The sequence below is a fragment of the Phycodurus eques genome, chromosome 8, assembly GCF_024500275.1.
Source record: "Phycodurus eques isolate BA_2022a chromosome 8, UOR_Pequ_1.1, whole genome shotgun sequence".
Lineage (NCBI taxonomy): Eukaryota > Metazoa > Chordata > Actinopteri > Syngnathiformes > Syngnathidae > Phycodurus > Phycodurus eques.
In genome coordinates, this window is record NC_084532.1 from 18208013 (window position 1) to 18222622 (window position 14610).

Consider the following 14610-nt stretch of genomic DNA (forward strand, 5'->3'; position numbering starts at 1 on the left):
TTGCTGCTCCAGACTATGCAGAGTTCTTGTTCCTCGCTCTGTTCCTGACTGAGATGTTCCTGAAGATGTACAGCTTGGGCCCCCGCCTCTACTTCCACTCCTCTTTCAACTGCTTTGACTGCAGCGTCAGTGCCCTATCTCCTTTTACTCGATTCCCACTCTTCTTCTTCTACAAAACCATAATTTCCTGTCCTTCTACGGCCACAGGTGATTGTTGGCAGCATCTTTGAGGTGCTTTGGGGTGTTTTCAGGCCGGGCACTTCCTTTGGCATCAGCGTCCTGCGGGCTCTTCGTCTGCTAAGGATCTTCAAAATCACGAAGTTAGTGCCTCTTTCCTTGACTTTTCAGAGAAAACCAGATCCATTCCTACTTCACGTCACTATTTGATTTCCTATGAAGGTACTGGGCGTCTCTGAGGAACCTGGTCGTGTCACTGATGAATTCCATGAAGTCTATAATCTCCCTCATCTTCCTCCTCTTCCTCTTCATTGTTGTCTTTGCTCTTCTGGGCATGCAACTCTTCGGTGGCTGGTAATAATAATAATCATAATAATAATAATAATAATGATACATTTTATTTATAAGGCACCTTTCAAGCCACTCAAGTTCAGGAGGTAGTTTGTAAACAAGATGGAACCAAGATCAGAGCCCTGGGGAACAACAGAGGACAGGGCAGATGGTTGGGATGAGAAGGTTTTCACCGGAATGAGTATGAGCTGAGTATGGCCATAGATAGATGATTTGAAGTCCAGGGGTGTGCCGGTTAAACCAATTGAAGTCAGTCTGGTGAGGAGGATGGTGTGGGAAATGATATCGTAGGAGGCGCTCAGGTCGAGGAGGACGAGGATGCATAATAGTCTGGAATTAGCTGCCATCAGGAGCCTCATTAGTGATCTTTAAGAGGGCTGTCTCTGTACAGTGGCATGGATGGAGGCCGGACTAGAATTCTTCCAATAAGTTATTACGAGAGAGATGAGTCTGGACCTGTGCTGCCACTACTTTTTCCACGATTTTAGAGAGAAATGTCAAGTTGGAGATAAGATGAAGGTTATTGAAGTTGTTGGCGTCTGAGCCAGGTTTTTTGGGTACTGGTGTTACTTCCATTGGCATGAGAGAGGCCCCTTAGCCCAACGAGCCATACTGTATGTAGCTTGTCATGTGCCATTTTCTACAGCGTAGCTCCTTTCTCACTGTGTCAAAGTAGCAGAAACTCTGTACGAATCATCCTTAAACCAAGTGTAAATGAAGGCCTTGTCCAGGATTCAAACCCAGGACTCTCAGACCCAAAGCAAGAATCACCCCCTAGACCAATGAGCCACCAGTTGTGTTGTCCTATCACTCGAATAGCCTCTTTCACACTACCTTTCGGCTGCTGTAAAAGGTGCGGAAATAAATATACTTAGTCAGGTGATTCATGCAAATGACATGATTCTATTCTCCTTATTAGAAGCCGTTACAGCATTACAATGTTTTGGAAGTTATGGTTATTTTAAAAAGTAAAAAGACAACATAATGATGCGTTAATAGTTGAGTGTAAAATCCTTTATTTAGAACAGTCCTGAATGTCTCTTTGTGCACTAGCAAAATTATGTTTTATAGCCTAAAACGTTATTCTCAAGCTGTCAATAAAGTCTCCAATTTGCTCCTTAAATGCTAAATTTGTCTACATTTTCGGGTCCCCACAGGTTCATCTTTGAGGACTACACCCCCGCAAACTTTGATACCTTTCCTGCAGCCATCATGACTGTCTTTCAGGTCTGCTAGTCAACGTCAAGCTAAAGTTTTTTGGGCCCATTACTGGAAACCTTTGTAAATATATTGCACTGGTGTTCTGTGTGTTTGTGTTTGTTGTTTGTCAGATCCTGACTGGCGAGGACTGGAATGAGGTGATGTACAATGGTATTCGCTCTCAGGGGAGAGTCAAGTCTGGCATGTGGTCTTCAATATATTTCATTGTCCTCACCTTGTTTGGGAACTGTATCCTCCTCCTTTACTTTTCTGGCTTCTCCAAGCTTAGGTTTCAGCTTTGCAACAGTGTTTGATTATTCAAGCAACAGGATAGTTTGTGGTTTCATTTATTCGTTATCTCAGTGGTAAACAAATGCACTCACCTCTCACTCTAATATGTGAATATAATAGAAATTAACCAGGACAAGCTGCTACTGGCCTGTGTCTCCCCAAATGTTGATGTTGATGTTGCTGTTGCTGTCGCCGTTGTTGTTGTTGTTGTCAATATAACTGCAATAGTATTGTCCTTAACTCAAGTTTGACCAGACACTCTGCTGAATGTCTTCTTGGCCATTGCTGTTGATAACCTTGCTAATGCACAGGAGCTCACTAAGGTAAAGCTCAATAACACTGGTCACAACATTAAAGACCAAGTAAAGTCATTTTCATGTTTTTTTTTTCTAAATACATTAAATGTGTTTGAAGGTACGTGCTGAAAACATCTGCAAAATCTGAGAACAATTGTCGAGATATAGACTTTAACTGTTTTTCACCATCTCAGTTGTCGGGGGCGCGCTGATGCAAGCAGGGAACAGCATGAGTCGGCTCTGCCCCATTATAGAAGTACCAAACACCCTTATTCTATGCGGTGGCCATTTGGCGTCATTGCCACTTGTTGTTCTTGAGCATTTTGAAGCCTGATTTCACATACTTTGTGATTTAATTATTTCAAATTTGGCAGACTTGTTAACAATACTCTCCTCTGTAGTGTGTCAAATTTTCAAGACATGTTTTTTGGTCAGTTTACTGGGCCTTTAAATAAACCGTCGCAATCTAATGAGATCCTATACAAGAGCTGTATCAAATATTTGACCATTATAAAGACAATAGTGCTCAGTTCTGACACTATCAGAGAGGTATTCATTTAACAACTAGTACTCTTGTATTGGATATTATCAGATTGTACAGGTCCATATTTTCTCCACCCATCACTTGGTTTTTAAGCCATTAGCTAAAAAAAGAAAAATCAAAGTAGACTCTGTATTCCCTCTTAGGACGAGGAGGAAGCCGAGGCTGCTTTCAACCAAAAGCATGCTCTCCAGAAGGCGAAGGAGGTCGGCCCACTCTCCTCCTTCATGTCTTCAGAGTAAGTCCTCCTTCTGCCTGACCCCCTCATCGCCTCCCTCTGTCTCTCTCCTCCTCTTCCTCCACACTGCTTCCCCCACTACAGTGAGCGTCCATATCGAACTGAACCCACACGACTGTCTGGTTTAATGAAGTAGATTTGAACACCAATTAAACATCTGCATGCAGAGTAGTTATGCCGGGAGAGTTGAGCCTCAAGGATTTGGTACAGACTTGTTGCTATGTAATCTCACTCTTAGTCCTTGTCTCCTTGGTGATTCATTACATTATAGTATACTTGGTTTGTCCATTAGGGTATTTAATAAGCAATATTGTTGCTAGGGACGAGTATTAGATAATGGAAGGTAAATAAAGCGTGTGCAGGCTTAATTTTGCGGTGACATTGTTTCAATAAGCTTATGACATTTTCATTCAAAGTTGCACATATTTTTGTCCATGGTCTGTTATTGATGATGAAAGTGACATAACTTTGTCAATGGCCAAATGATTTGTCAAGTCCCCAGAAACCACCCTTTAAAAATTTCAGGGAATTCTGGCATTGGCATTGTGAACTATACCGAGGCCCATCAAGGGAAAAGAAAAACCAATGTACGCGTTCAGTTTTCTGACCCGTTGCTCTTGTAATAATGTGTAAACAGTTCTGAACGGAATTTAGCTATTTCCTACTTCAATTTTCTTTTGCGTTATGGTGTCCAATAATGACCCTTCTGAGACAGAGTTAGTCAAAACGGAGTCGTCATTTGTTTTTTTGTGTATTTAGAGAATTTGGGAAGTTACATGACTTCATTCTCTCAGTGGCCAGGTTTACGGATTGCAGGATTGTCTGTAGCGCGCTTTGTGTCCGGTGGTGGACGCGCATGTGCATGTACAGGACGTCGCCTGCCTTTTACTCTATATGCACGTTAAACACCGGCATCTGTATGCACGGAGGATGCTCTGAACCTTTTCTCATTTCTGTAGCCAGTGCACTGTTGACGTTGAAAAAACTTGCATGGCGGCAGTAGATAAAAATTAGAATTTGCGGCATGTCGGATGGAGGCTGAAGATAAATTCTCTGCATGTGTTCATGAATTGCAACACCCTCGCTGAGACGATGTCAGACTTTGAATTGCTCCTCCATTCTGCACCCTTCTCGGAATATTGTGCTTCTACTTGAATTCACGCGTTAAGTTGGCCGAGCATGACCTGAGGATGTGTCAATGCTTGGAGGTGGTGCTCATGTTCACAGCTGCATCCAGATGCTTTGTTGAAATACATTTAATACATAATACTCACTTGCTGTGTTTGCTGTACAAACCCATGTCTGTGTTGTTGTTATTGTGTGTGTTTTTGTGTTCACATGATTTTAATTGTGAAAGTCCAAGATGCCTCGCCCGAAGATAGCTGGGATAGGCTCCAGCACGCTCGCGACCCTAGTGAGGATAAGCGGTAGGGAAAATTAATGAATGAATGAGTCCAAGATGCCCTCTGATCATTGTTCTGCTCTGTGTTTATGAATGTTTTCTAAATGATCAGATAAGACAGCCATCTTGTTTGTCAACGTGCCGCTTGGCTCTAGTGGAGATACACACCAAAGTATTACATTGATATTTTTGCTAATATACAATTGCGGTGTGAATTTCTCTTAGGTGATCAAAGTTAGTATCAATGAAATGTGAATGATGAAAGGCAAGCACTGGCATTAATGCAACTATACATCCGTTAATGTGATATACTATACACCACCCACGACAAATTTGGGATGTTATTAGGCTTTCGGTTAAAATTTCTGAATGAGCCTAACATGTACTCTAACAGGTGAACTTAATGTCACCTTCTCAAAACATTTGAATGCACAGGTTCAGCTGTTCAATGTTTTAGTATGTTTTGCACGACTATCTGTTCTCTAACAAGGAGCTGAACGGCAAAATTCCCAGCAGCTGTTTCACCCATGAGTCCATGAATGGACCAATACATTTCCTGCTTCAATTAGAATTAGAATTGTTATTGGAACAGTCCTTTTCATCATTCTGTTCACACATTGACATTAGGAGACTAAGGCAACAATTGATGATCAGTACCTCGCCATAGCGAGGCTTCAAACAAAATCTTCTCCGAAGGAAATAGCCACTGACCTTAGATTGTCACAGAGTGTCATTAACAGGTTACAACAGAGATATGAAGAGACTGGAAGAGTCACAGAAAGGCGTAGAATTGTACATCCTTGGAAATGTATTGGGCGAGTCATGGATCGCGTGTGAATGTCAATTTTGCCGTAAAGCTCCTCGTTAGAAAATAGCAAGTTATGCAAAATGTAAAAAAAAAAAACATTGAACATTGACATGTGCTTTGAAAAATTGAGAGAAGGTCAAATTACGTTTACCTGTAAAGGTCATAGTAAATTTTAGGTTCAACGTGAAATTTCATCCGAACGCCGAGTACCCCTAACGTTTTGTGAGTAGTATATACTGTAAATATTGTCTTATTATTGCACTTAACACTACCAAAATATCAAAGTCATGGATAGAGAAGCACCCGATGATGATCACAAACGTACAATTGTTTACAGTTACTGATGAACCACAAGGACGTTACTATCTGATGTAGCAGCCTGTTGCGGTAAATTACCATAATATTCCCATTTTGAGCCACTCCGTGATCATGAACATACTGTTGTTTACACTTGAGTCAAAATATAACCTTGGACTATGAATCACATGCTACTTCACCAAACATAGACAGAGGCAAATTTTATTATTATTATTATTATTATCTGATCACCTGAAGAAGCCTGTTCTGGTACATTTCCATTGCATTGTGGTTGTAGGCAGTCAAAACCGAGCACTACTATCTTTGCAAAGGCAGATTTTTTTTGCTACAGCTCTTTTATTATTTGGCGTCAGCGTCTTTCTTTTATAATTTAGTTTGGCCAGAGCATCTCTCAACATTCACACTCAGTTTTTGAAAGAATATTAATGTGCTGTTTTGTTTATGCAGTCTGGAAATATTTTGGATTACAAACTCTTCCAACAAGTAACTCCATCTTATTTTCCGATGATGAGCATCCTTTGCTGTGTATCTCCCGGCCTGTTTTGTCTCTCCTCACCAAAGCACTAATGTCTTGTTTTCAACCAATTGCTCATTGATAACACGGACCACACAAGAGTTCACGCTCCAGTAAGTAACATGTACTGCTCAGTTATTGTTCACCTCTCTGAATGTCTCACTCACACATGCGCAACCTTCACATGCCCGATCTTCACAGACTTAGACACATCAACCTCATTCTCTTTATTCTCCCGATCAGAGATTTTATATTCATGCCACTGACTCACTTCTACATTTCACTCTTTTTGTTGAAAGCACTCAGAGATTCTCACAAAAAACATCATCGCTGATCCAATGTATCAATGGTCTCATTTGTAAATGAAATGGCTTGCTGCTGCTAGTTAAGCATTTGAAGACAGCATCTGCTATGCACGTCAGTTTTCATCATTGTTCATATTAATACAATTCAGCAAAAACTCTTGAGGTCGAACACCACCCGTTCCGGAACGCTAGTCAACACCAGCAACAAATTTACCCATAGGAAATAATGCAAATAGAAAATAACCGGACACACAATCTTTTTGTAACTGGGAAACAAGTGTAAAAATAAGTTAAATGTAATTACTATGAATAAAAATGAGCTGCTTTCAATCAAACTGTACATGTGTATGGTGACAGTAAGAGGTATTCTATTGTTCTATTCTACGTAGTCGATTCCATAAAATACCTTAAACCTTAAAGTCCTGAATAACAACGCACAATGCAGAGGTGATCTGAGAAGGGTCTCATTTTTTTAATATTCTTAATTGTCACACGTGTATAAAGAAGTTAACCACATTTAGTATGAAAAATTGTTTTTAAAAAAACACTTAATTTCACCAACAAGCGCTAACATGCGATTTCAATGTGTGTCCAGTTCAGGTAACATTGTACCCTTGTACAGGTGCATCTCCGTAAATTAGAATATCGTGGGAAACAATTTATTTCAGTAGTTCAATATAAAAAGTAAAACTCATACAATACAAAGGGTGTTCGGAAAGTCACTGTGCACTTCTATTTTGGGATTCTTTAATAGTGTCTGAACACCTGTAAGAACCTGTGAGTTGATATCTTAATACAACCTGTGTTACTGTTACGTTTAATGAATCTGTGTAATATGAGTTTGACTTTTTGCATTAAACTAATGAGATAAATGAACTTTTCGATGATATTCTAATGTATTGAGACGCACCTGCAACATCATCTTTTTCACCTTTTCTTAACATCTCTTGTTGAGGCTGCTTTGCAACAACAACAACAAAAAACACGCAAAGAAAAGCAGTTGCTTGTGTGACTTCATTCTAAATTCTGATGTGTACGACCTCAGCGTTGGTCGACTTTAGAGGTTCCACTGAAAATGTACATTATTTTACACCTGTATCAGTAACAAAAACACCTCACAATCAAAATACCTTAAATTAGTTGCTTAGAATTTCACTTTCTTTTCTAAAATATGGTTCTCAATGTGATAAATGTACTTGTGTTCCTCTTCTGTCCACAGGGGAAGTCGTAGGAGGTGGCCCTACCTATACAGAAAAAGGGCCATCCACCGCAGCCGACCCACCTATTCCTGCTCCCTGGAGGAGGCGCAGGGCAGCATCAGGAAGGGCCGCCCTCTCCCGCCTCTCAACCCGTCTAATTCTTTCATGTCCAGGCGAGAGAGGAGAAAGAGGATGACCATGTCCGTGTGGGAGCAGAGGACCAGCCAGCTGCGGAGACACCGCCAGATGTCCAGCCGGGAGATTTTGTTCAGCGGCCCCAGCCAGGAGAAGGACGGACCGGCCGCCTCGGCCCAGTCCCAGCATGGGCGCCCTCAGTCTCTGCACCGTAGGGTTATGCAGAGCACTCCACCTGGGGATTTGAGGTGCATGGCGGACCCCCTCGTAGATCCCCTGGCACCACCAACCAATAATCAGACCTCCACTGAGATGTCTTTTGAAGCCGTTCTCTCCGGTGTTATTCCCGAACCCCCCATGTCAGCGCTGCCTTCAGAGATATCGGACCCCTTGAGTATTACCCCTGAGGAACCCCATGAATTCATACCAGACCCCAGCCTGGCCATTGACGCGAGCCACAACAAGCTCAGCGAGCGGAGGAGCCCCAGGTTGAACGGCGATCGTCAGCACAGAGCCGTAAAGACGTTCAGACCGCCGGACAACGGTGACGCCAGAGTGATCAGGGGCAGGAAGGCGCTGCGTTGTCATCAGAACGGGGCCAGGAGTCAGGGATCGTCTCCTCGGAAAGGAAGCCACTCGGCGAGTCGCTCGGTCAGCAGGGAGAGGAGCAAGATTCCAGCGAAAGTAGAGGAGAGGGAGCTGGAGAGTGACAAGAGAGAGGAGTTTGATCATGAGGAGAAGGGGTGAGAAGAGACAGTCAAGTCAAATTCCATCCATTTATCCATTTTCTGTAGCGCTTCCCCTCTTTAGGGTCACAGGCAGTGTTGGGAAAGTTAATTTTCTACGCAAACTAGTTCAAAGTTCAGTTCACCGTTTCAAGAATGAACTAGTTCAGTTCATAGTTCCTAATTCAAAATTTTGAACTGAGTTCACCATTCAAAAAAATGTAACAAGTTCATAGTTCTTTTTTTCCCCAATATGTTTCTGACGGGCATTTCATTTCTTCATTGTTGCCACCCATTCAGTCCACAATAGTAGCCTGCTGCAGCTTTCACCCTACACTCTCAAAAACATAGGAAAGAAAACAAAAATGTAGGAAAGAAAACAAAAACGGGACTTTTGTCTTTAATGCGCAGACAAAAACATGCAACACAGTGTGACCAGAACCATGGTGGAAGGACAATGATCACTGCATTTCTCGCAGCTCTGGCTAACTATATTCACAAAATATGTTTTACCTGATCTATTCTAATAATGAAAACAAATTTGATTCCATATTATGACAGTGTGATCATACATACATCCAACCATCCATCATCCATCCATCCATTTTCTGAGCCGCTTCTCCTCAATAGGGTCGCAGGCGTGCTGGAGCCTATCCCAGCTATCTTTGGGCAAGAGGCGGGGTACACCCTGAACTGGTTGCCAGCCAATCGCAGGGCACATACAAACAAACAACCATTCTCACTCACATTCACACCTACGGGCAATTTAGAGTCTTCAATTAACCTACCATGCATGTTTTTGGGATGTGGGAGGAAACCGGAGTGCCCGGAGAAAAGCCATCCAGGAACATGCAAACTCCACTCCGGTCCTCAGAACTGTGAGGCAGACGCTCTAACCAGTCGTCCACTGTGTCGCTTGTGATCATACAGTGTTTAACTAAAGCATTCTGAAACAAATAATAATTTTGCTCCCCGACATATGAAGGCTATATAGTGTGTTAAGCCGTTTTTTTGTCCTGGAAGTCCCAAACAAAACCTGGCACTTCGAAAAAGCATTCACAAACGCCAGAATGAGCGCGATCTCAATAATGTTCATCAGGCTCAATTGAACTAAATTCAGTTCACGTTCACCCAAAATATGAACTACAACCCCAATTCCAATGAAGTTGGGATGTTGTGCTAAACATAAATAAAAACAGAATACAGTGATTTGCAAATCATGTTCAACCTATATGTAATAGAATACACTACAAAGACAAGATATTTAATGTTCAAACTGATAAAAAAATTATTGTTTTTAGCAAATAATCACTAATTTTGAGTTTTATGGCTGCAACACGTTCCAAAAAAGTTGGGACAGGTGGCAAAAAAGACTGAGAAAGTCGAGGAATGCTCATCAAACACCTGTTTGGAACATCCCACAGGTAAACAGGCTAATTGGGAACAGGTGGGTGCCATGATTGGGCATAAAAAGAGCTTCCCTGGATTGCTCAGTCATTCACAAGCAAAGATGGGGCGAGGTTCACCTCTTTGTGAACAAGTGCGTGAGAAAACAGTCGAACAGTTTATGGACAATGTTCCTCAATGTACAATTGCGAGGAATTTAGGAATTTCATAATCTACGGTCCATAATATCATCAAAAGGTTCAGAGAAATCACTGGCAATTTAGAGTCTTCAATTAACCTACCCTGCATGTTTTTGGGGTGTGGGAGGAAACCGGAGTACCTGGAGAAAATCCACACAGGCACAGGGAGAGCATGCAAACTCCACACAGGCCCTGCCGGGATTTGAACGCCGGTCCTCAGAACTGTGAGGCAGTCGTCCACCGCGTGACGCAATTAGTCAAAATCAACTTCACACAATCTTAATGATCAATTAGTTAATAATCAATGATTTTCTCAATAGTTACATCTTTGGCAGCAATACATACCGCTCGTTTAAAAAAAATAATAATAATAGTGGTTAGGAGATTGCCAATAAAGGTTTTTTTTTTTTTTTTTGGTGGAGGTCAGATTACAATTCGAGACTCTTTCTGGGTGTGTCTTCAGGCAGGGTGACCAAAGTGAGTTAGAGGACACTAAGCAACCAGACAACCATGCCAGTGTCCAAAAGCAGGCAGAGCTCCCTCAGGAAGAAGAAACATGTCCACTTGCTGTAGCAGAGAGCAACCAAGACTTGGATAAATCTCAACTCAGCTCCAGCGTGATCGTCCAAATGCCAAACATGGAGGCATCAATGGAGCTGTCTACCATCACTGGTAACTAGTAGATGTTCCATGTTTAGCTTTGAATGACTTGACCATCATCACACACGTCCTTCTCCTCTTTTTGCCTCTGTAGTTAACAGCAAGGACCCTGAAGCCTCCAAGTCTGAGAAGGAGGAGGCTGAAGACATTAAACCAGTCAACACTGTGCGGCCTGACAGCATGTTCATCTTCAAACCAGACAACCTGTAAGCTCTCATTGTGAACTTCCCATACGTGATTGTCCTGCTAATATTGACTTGAATAATGGAAACAGAAATAAACAGTTCCAGGATCAAGCTGTCCGCTTGTATTCACCGCACACTTAAAGTCAAACATTCCTAATTGCCTTACAAGTGTAACATTAACGTAATTGCTATGAATAGTTAATATAAAAACAATCATTTGTGTACTCGCCCTGAGAGGAAGGATGAGTGCTTGGAAAGGGGCTTACTCATTCGCCCCTTCCTCTTCCTTTGTTGTTTTTGTCAAAATTACATTAGTGTTGTTGGATTTTGGGTGATTGAATTCCAAAATTTTTCTTCCATCAGGATTTGGAAGTTCTTATGAGGTTCCACTATTTAGGCCTTTATATGCCAAAACAGAGACTTTATAATGTAACAAACAAGACATGCTTTTATTTTGTGTCATTTGCAGTTCTTGAGATCTCAACATTGATCAAAAAGAATTTTTATTGGGTTCAATTGGCATATATTGTAAAATATATAATTTTAATCATACATTATTACATAAAATATATAAAATTCGATGTATTACATTATTTTATAGAATTAATAAATAATTACATTACTATAGCTGGGTTTAAATGCAGACATTTTCGCTGTTCCGATGGAAAACATTCCGATTGAAGATGTCTGGTCAACTGTTTTGCATGTAACATGATCTCTTCTGATCTGGTGTATACATATGCACTACATTTAATCGGCACAGCCGTTTTACAAATGGGGGCCATGCGCTGATCTATTAAGATGGAGGTCAGTCATCTATTTAGCACAGTCGTTGCTATTGTTTTTAGACTTTTATTAAAACAACAGACCTCCGTTGCATGCGAGCTCTGTTTGGAAGCCGCCATATTTACAAGTGGGTAAACGATGACGTCAACGCACATTTACGTCAAGACAGACCATGCGCAGACAGGATGTAACCTGGGTATTCCGATTGAACCGCACACATGATTTTGGAACGGTTTGACAAAAAGAATATTCCACCCTTGTGAATCGGAATTAAAATTCATTCAGATTCGGCCTCAATTCCGATTGAGGTATTTATATGGAGCTTTTTTTTTTTTAATTCGGTTTGGGCTTCTAACCCAATTCTAATCGTAGTACAAGGCTCAATGTAAACCAGGCTATTCCCCCGCATAATAGAAGATTTACCTTATTTGCAGATGCATTGGGGAAACCTGTCACCCTTATTCACTAAAGAACTATTGGTATAGTTTTAATAAATCAATAGATGTCAAGGAACTATTTAGAAGTGACTTAAAAAGCTCCATTTAGAAAAGAAGTAGTGCTTTTCCACCACTTGTGACTTCTTGGTGCCAAGGAACTAAGTTGCAATGAGTTGAGGAGCTTCATTTGGACAAAACTGCTTGCTGCCATCTTGTGGAATCTACAGGCTGTTATAAACCTTTTTAGCGGTATGTCGATTACTCACTGATTTTCGCTATTCACAGCAGGCGGCACACTTTTACAACCCCAATTCCAATGAAGTTGGGCCGTTGTGTTAAACATAAATAAAAGCAGAATACAATGATTTGCAAATCATGTTCAACCTATATTTAATTGAATACACTACAAAGACAAGATATAAAATTTTAAACTGATAAAAATTTTTTTTTTTTTTTTTAGCAAATAATCATTAATTTAGAATGTTATGGCTGCAACACGTTCTAAAAACGCTGGGACAGGTGGCAAAAAAGACTGAGAAAGTTGAGGAATGCTCATCAATCACCTGTTTGGAACATCCCACAGGTGAACAGGCTAATTGGGAACAGGTGGGTGCCATGATTGGGCATAAAAGGAGCTTCCCTGAATTGCTCAGTCATTCACAAGCAAAGATGGGGTGAGGTTCACCTCTTTGTGAACAAGTGCGTGAGAAAACAGTCGAACAGTTTAAGGACAATGCTCCTCAACGTACAATTGCAAGGAATTTAGGGATTTCATCATCTATTGTCCATGATATCATCAAAAGGTTCAAAGAATCTGGAGAAATCACTGCATGAAAGCAGCAAGGCCGAAAACCAACATTGAATGCCCGTGACCTTCGATCCCTCAGGCGGCACTGATTCAAAAACCGACATCGACGTGTAAAGGATATCACCACATGGGCTCAGGAACACTTCAGAAAAACAATGTCAGTAAATACAGTTTGGCGCTACTTCCGTAAGTGCAACTTGAAACTCTATTGTCCAAAGCAAAAGGCATTTATTAACAACACCCAGAAACGCCACCGACTTCGCTGGGCCCTGAGCTCATCTAAGATGGACCGATGCAAAGTGGAAAAGTGTTCTGTGGTCCGACGAGTCCACATTTCAAAATTGTTTTTTGAAATTGTGGAGGTCGTGTTCTCCGGGCCAAAGAGGAAAACCACCATCTGGACTGTTATGGACGCAAAGTTCAAAAGTCAGCATCTGTGATGGTATGGGGCTGTGTTAGTGCCAATGGCATGGGTAACGTACACATTTGTGTAGGCACCATTAATGCTGAAAGGTACATACAGGTTTTGGAGAACCATATGCTGCCATCCAAGCATTTAATGGACGCCCCGTCTTATTTCAGCAAGACAATGCCAAACCACATTCTGCACGTGTTACAACAGCGTGGCTTCGTAGTAAAAGAGTGCGCGTACTAGACTGGCCTGCCTGCAGTCCAGACCTGTCCCCCATTGAAAATGTGTGACGTGAAATACAACAATCGAGACCCCGGACTGTTGAACAGCTGAAGCTGTACATCAAGCAAGAATGGGAAAGAATTCCACCTACAAAGCTTCAACAATTAGTATCCTCAGTTCCCAAACGTTTATTGAATGTTGTTAAAAGAAAAGGTGATGTAACACCGTGGTAAACATGACCCTGTACCAGCTTTTTTGGAACGTGTTGCAGCCATAAAATTCTAAGTTAATGATTATTTGATAAAAACAATAAAGTTTATCAGTTTGAACGTTAAATATCTTGTCTTTGTAGTGTATTCAAATAAATATAGGTCGAACATGATTTGCAAATCATTGTATTCTGTTTTTATTTATGTTTAACACAACGTCCCAACTTCATTGGAATTGGGGTTGTATTATTACTGTATAAAATGTATAAATAAATTCCTCCCCCAAATAAACACCTTACCCCTAATAACGCTCACTACCATATGAAATATTGATATTTATTTGTTAATAGCCACTACTTTGAGCAACTACACTCTAAATTGTGCTTTCATTACATCACTAAATGCCTTGTGTGTATTGGAATACACTGTACAATAGTATTGGTCTACAGGAGTGTTTCCCAAGCTTTATTGAGCCAATGCACATAAAATACGTTTGAAAAATCTCACGGCACACTACCAAACATAAATGTCACAAAAAGTATGGGCAGTATACTGAAATAATGATGATTAATCACATTTCACTCAATTTAATCACATTTTTCTGAATATGGGTGGCACTGGTTAATAGTTGGTACCTTCCGCCATCTCGTGAAAGAGGGTTTAAATGTTCTCCCTGTCACTATATGCCACTGGCATAGATGGATGAAAAAGGATACATTATATGGAATAAAGAAATAAATAACCACCGAATTTAGTCACAACAATTATGTCGAATTGAACAAATTTGACGATGTTCTGATAATGT

General features: G+C 41.0%; 1 protein-coding gene across 1 annotated transcript in view; it reads left to right on the top strand.

Annotated features, from left to right (window-relative positions):
* LOC133406774 (voltage-dependent R-type calcium channel subunit alpha-1E) overlaps nt 1-14610 on the top strand; it is an 83956-nt gene that overhangs the window by 36434 nt on the left and 32912 nt on the right. Inside the window, exons 13-22 of the mRNA XM_061684674.1 lie at nt 13-125; nt 208-320; nt 400-531; nt 1686-1755; nt 1860-1977; nt 2275-2342; nt 3003-3094; nt 7661-8518; nt 10550-10758; nt 10841-10952. Of these exons, the coding sequence (XP_061540658.1) occupies nt 13-125; nt 208-320; nt 400-531; nt 1686-1755; nt 1860-1977; nt 2275-2342; nt 3003-3094; nt 7661-8518; nt 10550-10758; nt 10841-10952 (1885 nt within the window). The remainder of the gene's footprint in view (nt 1-12; nt 126-207; nt 321-399; nt 532-1685; nt 1756-1859; nt 1978-2274; nt 2343-3002; nt 3095-7660; nt 8519-10549; nt 10759-10840; nt 10953-14610) is intronic.